At 43.3% G+C, this 6,460-nt stretch overlaps 1 protein-coding gene across 2 annotated transcripts in view; it reads left to right on the forward strand.

Moving 5' to 3' along the window:
• Ppt1 (palmitoyl-protein thioesterase 1) overlaps positions 1–6,439 on the forward strand; it is a 60,730-nt gene extending 54,291 nt beyond the window's left edge. For both annotated transcript variants that reach the window (XM_090335165.1, XM_090335164.1), the window contains 2 exons: positions 1,314–1,385; positions 4,662–6,439. In XM_090335165.1, coding sequence (XP_090191291.1) covers positions 1,314–1,385; positions 4,662–4,784 — 195 coding nt within the window. In that variant the 3' untranslated portion in view covers positions 4,785–6,439. The remainder of the gene's footprint in view (positions 1–1,313; positions 1,386–4,661) is intronic.
• The last annotated feature ends 21 nt before the right edge of the window (positions 6,440–6,460 follow it).

Below are 6,460 nucleotides of genomic sequence, written 5' to 3' on the forward strand. Positions count from 1 at the left end.
TGAGTACGGGAGGACAGTGGGCCCTCTCCTCTCGCGGCTCATCCTGGTTAGGGCGTGTTTTTCCCCATCCCTCCTACTAGTCGAGAGGGACCAAGGATGAAGGACCCTGACAGGCAAGAGTCACTACATCAAGCTTCAAATTTCTATTTTTTAAATGAAATTTCATTGAGACAGTCATACTTGTCTTTCACATATTGTCTCTGGCTGCTTTTGGGTTACAATGAGAGCAATGAGTAGTAATAGCCATGTAGTTTGTAAAGCCTAACATATTTTGGTTCTGTTCTTCTGAGAAAAAAAGCTTGTTGGGCTGGGAGTGTGGTGGAGTGCTTGCCTGGCATGCATGATGCGCTGGGTTCGATTCCTTGATACCATATACATAGAAAAAGCTGTAAGTGGTGCTTTGGCTTAAGTGATATAACACTAGCCTTGAGAAAGCTCAAGGACAATGCCCAGGCACTGAGTTCAAGCCCGAGGACTGGCAAAACAAATAAAAACTTGCTGGCCCCATGCTAAACTTGAATGGTTCTTTGTGACTTGCTAGATGTGAACTTCTTAGAAACAAGGATCATAATCACCCTAGATTGGCTAGAATTCAGTACAAGGATTTTTAGGGGTGGTGCATAATAAAGGAAGCAGAAATTTTGGGGAAATGGAAAACTGTTTGGAAAGACCATCTCATTCCACAGGAATGACTTTTAAAATGAAGTGCCATTTTTCCTTCTTGCTTTATATGTGTGTGTGTGTGTGTGTGTGTGTGTGTGTGTGTGTGTGTGTGTGTGTGTGTGTGTGTGTGTGAATGTGTCAGCTACTCTTAGGGCCTGACTTTTGTCTCTGAGCTCAAGACTAGCACTCTCTCGCTGGAGCCACAGCTCCACTTCCAGCTTTTGTATGGTTTATTGGAGACAGGAGAATCACAGACATTCCTGCCCAGCCCCTAGTAGCTAGAATTACAGGTGGTAAACATTAATGCTAGGATAGATGGATAGATAGATAGACAGATAAATTTTTATGACCGTTTTTGTTTTTGTTTTTGTTTTTTGCCAGTCCTGGGCTTGAGCTCGGGGCCTGAGCACTGTCCTTGGACTTTCTCAAGGCTAGAGCTCTACCACTTGAGCCTCAGCACCACTTCCGGCTTTTTTCTATGTATGTGGTACCGAGGAATCGAATCCGGGTCTTCATGCATGCTAGGCAAGCACTTTAACCACTAGGCCAAACTCCCGGCCCTTTATGACGGTTTTTGTGGTGATCTTACAAGGTGCTAGTCAGTCTCAATTATGTGCCTAGGTATCTAATCTTTTCTTCTTTTCCTGCAGTGGTTTGGATTTTACAGAAGTGGCCAAGCCCAGGAAGTCATTCCCCTACAGGAGACTGATCTGTATATAGAGGTAACTGACAGGGAGAGATGTTTCTGGAGAGCTGGTGCTATTTGTCAGCTGCTGGTTTCTGAAAGTGTTCAGTTTAGCTGCTGGGCTCTCTGGGGTTGAAGCCCTGCTTCGTAGGCCCCAGAGCACTAGGTAGGTGCTCAGGAGCCATCTAACTGAAGTCTGGTGCACATGAGGCTTGTTCGACGGTTCCTGGTAACACTTAGGCACTGGTTTATAGACTTTTATCTTGGACTGGAGTTATGGCTCAAGTATTAGTGCCAGCGATGAGCAAAAAGAACTGAGCAAAGCTGGATTCAAGCCCAGTACTGACACACAGTTTCTCAAGCAAAATACATTACCTCTAAGACTTATTTTGAAGGAAAAGTGTGGAACTGGCATCTATTATAGTTTGCTACAAATCCAAGAAGCCTCCATGTGAGTGAAAACATAGAAGGGTTACATCAGCCACAGATGTGGAGGTTCTGATTTTAAATTAAGGTAGCTTGGTGACATTATGTGCTTAATGTGTATAAGAATTTGGCTTTGATTCTAGCACCAAAAACAAATTTGTCATTGACAGTTTAGCAATAGGTCCAGAGCCTCAAGCAGAGGTTACAGTATTTCACCACTTCTGGTTGTAGGCCTGCTACATCCTAAGGAGTTTATATTGGAAGTAGACTCAAAAGTTTACAAGTGCTGGGGCCGGGAGTTTAGCCTAGCGGTAGAGTGCCTGCCTAGCATGCACGAAGACCTGGGTTGGATTCCTCAGTACCACATATATAGAAAAAAGCCGGAAATGGTGCTGTGGCTCAGGTGGTAGAGCTCAAGCCTTGAGAAAGCCCAAGGACAGTGCCCAGGCCCTGAGTTTAAGCCCAGGACTGGTTTAAAAAAATGCACAAGTGCTGCATCTCAACCAATCACCTTCTAGTAAATATTCCATGGAGTTTCTGAGGCCATTTTCTATCTGGGCTTTCCTCTTGGATTTATTGTCCCAGCTTTGATAAAATAAAAAGGGAAGCTAGGTTCTGGGAAGAATTTTAGAAATTCTAGCCAAGAATTTCCTTATTGTGAAATCAAACTGATGGCAGCCAGAGCAGAGGCATTGTTGTCACCTTGCCATTGCCTCTCATCTTCCAAAGGTAATAGGCTTATTGAATGTCCCAGATTCATATTCTAAGGATTTCATGTTTTCTCTTAAAACATTATCTAGCTACTATCTTTCACTTACTCTCACTTTGCTGTTTTAAGGCAGATTTATCTATAGGTTGCCCACTCAGGTGGTCTTCTACCTCTGGGACACTTACCAGAAAGCTGAATATAGAAGCACTGAGAGGAACATTTGTGAGCATCACAGTAGGAACAGTATAACCATAAAAGACAGTGTAAACTGCGCACAGACACACACACATACACACACACACACACACACACACACGTGCACACATAAACATGCACTTTTTTTTTTTTTTGCCAGTCCTGGGGTTTGAACTCAGGGCCTGGGCATGATACTTGGGCTTTCTCATGACTAGAGCTCTACAACTTGAGCCACAGCACCACTTCCAGCTTTTTCTGTGTATGTGTTACCAAGGAATTGAACTCAGGGCTTTGTGCATGCCAGGCGAGCACTCTACCACTAGGCCAAACTCCCTGCCCCTGCACTTTTTTTGGGGGGGGTAGGGGGGTGTGGGTCATGGGGCTTGAACTGGCCTGGGCACTGTCCTTGATCTCTTGAGCTCAGGGTTACCACCCTACACCTGGGCCTGGGCATTGTCTCTGAGTTCTTCAGCTCAAGGCTACCACTCTACCCTTGGAGCCACAGTCCCACTTCCCCTTTTCTAAAGATTAATTGGAGGTAAGTGTCTCATGTTCTTTAGTGTCCAGGGCTGGCTTTGAACCATGATTCTCAGATCTCAGCCTCCTGAGTAGCTAAGGGTTACAGGCATGAGCCACTGTGTCTAGCCTGCACATGTATTATTATTTTTTTTTTGCCAGTCCTGGGCTTGAGCTCAGGGCCTCAGCACTGTCTTTGGACTTTCTCAAGGCTAGAGCTCTACCACTTGAGCCTCATCACCACTTCCGACTTTTTCTATGTATGTGGTACCGAGGAATTGAAGCCAGGTCTTCGTGCATGCTAGGCAAGCACTTTAACCACTAGGCCAAACTCCTGGCCCATGTATTTTTAACACTTGACATTTACATTTTCAATAGTGTACTTCTATTTAATACTGATTTTTTTTTTTTTTTTTTTTGCCAGTCCTGGGCTTGAGCTCAGGGCCTCAGCACTGTCCTTGGACTTTCTCAAGGCTAGAGCTCTACCACTTGAGCCTCAGCACCACTTCCGGCTTTTTTCTATATATGTGGTACGGAGGAATCTAACCCAGGTCTTCATGCATGCTAGGCAAGCACTTTAACCACTAGGCCAAACTCCCGGCCTAATACTGATTTTTTTTTTTTTTGGTTGGTCATGGGACTTGAACTCTGGGCCTGGGTGCTGTCCCTGAGCTCTTCGCTTCAAGACTATTGCCCTACCCCTTGAGCCACAGGGCCACTTTTGGATTTATGTGGTTAACTGGAGATGAGTCTTTATGGAATTAAACCCAAGACTTTGTGCATACTAGATGAATAGTCTACCACTAGGCTACGCTTCCAGCCCAGATCTCAACCTTCTGAGTAGCTAGAATTACAGGTGTGAGCCTGTACCTGGCAATACTGATTTTTTTTTTTTTTTGCCAGTCCTGGGGCTTGAACTCAGGGCCTGAGCATTGTCCTTTAGCTTTTAGCTTTCTCAAGACTAGCAGTCTACCACTTGAGCCATAGCACCACTCTGGCCTTTTCTGTGTATGTGGTACTGAGGAATCAAACCCTGGGCTTCCTCTATGCTAGGCAAGCACTCCACCACTAGGCTATGCTCCTGGCCAATACTGACTTTTTATTTTTATTTTATTTTTTTCTATATATGTGTACTGAGGAATTGAACCCGGGTCTTTGTACATGCTAGGCAATCACTCTTACCACTAGGCAAACTCGCAGCCCCAAATACTGACTTTTTGAAAGGAGAAAATTGCATTTTAATAATGTATCTCTTGGGAGAGAGTGGGGGGGGTGGAGAAAAACATGAGAAAGGGTATCAATGTGTGAGAAGTAATGCACCTACTACCTGACAAATGTAACTGTGACCCCTCTACACATTATCCCAACAATTAAAAAAATGTATACCATTAATATTCTCTTACTTTACTGTTTTACTCAAAAAAATTTCCATTGAGCCTCAAGTAATTTTGGCCTTTCTCTCTGCAGGACCGACTGGGGCTAAAGCAAATGGACAAAGCAGGACAGCTAGTGTTTCTGGCTACAAAAGGGGACCATCTTCAATTTTCTAAAGAATGGTTTAATGCCAACATCATTCCCTTTCTTGAATGAAGCCCTTGCCCTTGCAGTTTGCAATGCTTGGGAGAGCCTCTAACACTTCCAAAGAAGTGGAAGATAGTTTTTCTTTATGCTGGACTCAGAGCTCTGATCCAATATGCATCTAATCCTTCCTGTTATCATCTAACATGCCCTACTTGGAAAGATCTAAGATCTGAATCTTATCCTTTGCTGCCTCCTATCACCATATGGTGTTGAATTCAAGTTTCATTAGCTAATAACCAGGAGATTGTTTTTCAACTTTGTGATGTGATCAAACTGAAGTCTCAGGTAGGAAAGGGAGTATGCTGCAGATCAGTGCCCAGGCCCAGAGAAGACCCAACTAAAGCATCAAATAGGTTGAGGGCCATATATAGCTACCAAACCTAGCTCAAAGCAAGCTCAGCCTAAGGCACCAACATAAATTCTAAGTGTTGCAAACAGGTTGAGAGAATACTGCTTGGAGGCTGGTTTTGCATCATTTTTTAAGGCTGCTTTCATCTTTGTTACCTTCTTGTGAAACTTAAGCAGTTGTTAAGATTGCACTGGCCTATCTTGCCTTTGCAAAATTCCTTTTGAATCTGATGATGATGAATTAGTCCCTTCCTTGTCACAAAATAGGGGAAGTAGCACCATTCTAGGTGGTTAGGAAAGGTACATCTTGCATAACTTACAGCAGTGGGGGTGGGGAGAGGAATAAAAAAAATGGGAGTTGAAGTGAAAATGAGGCAGGTAGCTCTTTCCACTTAATATAACAAGTAGTTTCTATGCCAGTCACTCCTTTGTTGAGGAACAATATGAAGAAATTGGGCTTACTTCTAGCTCCCCAGGAACCTAATTACTGGTATACACTGAACTGCCATACATTCTGTAAGAAAAGGATTTATTGCTCAAAAAACTGGTTACATTGCACTCTTCCTCCTCTTGGAGATCAGTCCACATTAGACTGACTTTAAGCATTCTTCATAGTAAAGAAAATTAAGTCAATCTGCAATTTCATGTTTTCACACACAATTGTTTTAGGGGTTTTGAATCTGGGGACTGAACTCAGAGCCTTGCACTAGCTAGGCAAACTACCATTTCAGCTATGCCAGCAGACTTTTTTTTTTTGGCCAATACTGGGGGCTTGAATTTGGCCTAGGCAATATCCCTGAGCTCCTATTGCTAAAGGCTAGCACTCTACCCCTTAAACCACAGTACTACTGGCTTTTTCTGTGTATGTGGTACTGAGGAATGGAACCCAGGGCTTCATGCATGCTAGGCAAGCACACTATCACTAGGCCACATTCCCATAGTCCCTTTTGTTTTTGAGATTGGGATCTCACTCTCAGGGCAGGCCTGGAACTTGTAATCCTCCTTCCCTTGCTTCCAAGTAGCTAGGATTCTAGTTTTGTGGCACTTTCTTCCATTATTTGAACATGAAAGTCAACTCCCATTTTGTGAAAACCTATCACAAAAAAATGGATGACTTCTGTAGAATGCCAGTTGGATGATTGAGGTGTGTTTTCATGAAAGTAGCTTGTTAGTGTTGTAGTTCACTCTTTATCATTTTTCCTTTTCTTCTCTCAAGCCTTATTCTGCTGCTAAAAGACAAGGCTTAAGGGCAATAAGTGGGAGTGTGAAAATAATTTTCTGAGGTTGATAATAAAGAGCACTTATTTTTAGTGTCATTTTCTTTTCAGTTTTATGTG

The sequence above is a fragment of the Megascapheus bottae genome, chromosome 6 (assembly GCF_031878675.1).
Source record: "Megascapheus bottae isolate mThoBot1 chromosome 6, mThoBot2.hap1, whole genome shotgun sequence".
Taxonomy (NCBI): domain Eukaryota; kingdom Metazoa; phylum Chordata; class Mammalia; order Rodentia; family Geomyidae; genus Megascapheus; species Megascapheus bottae.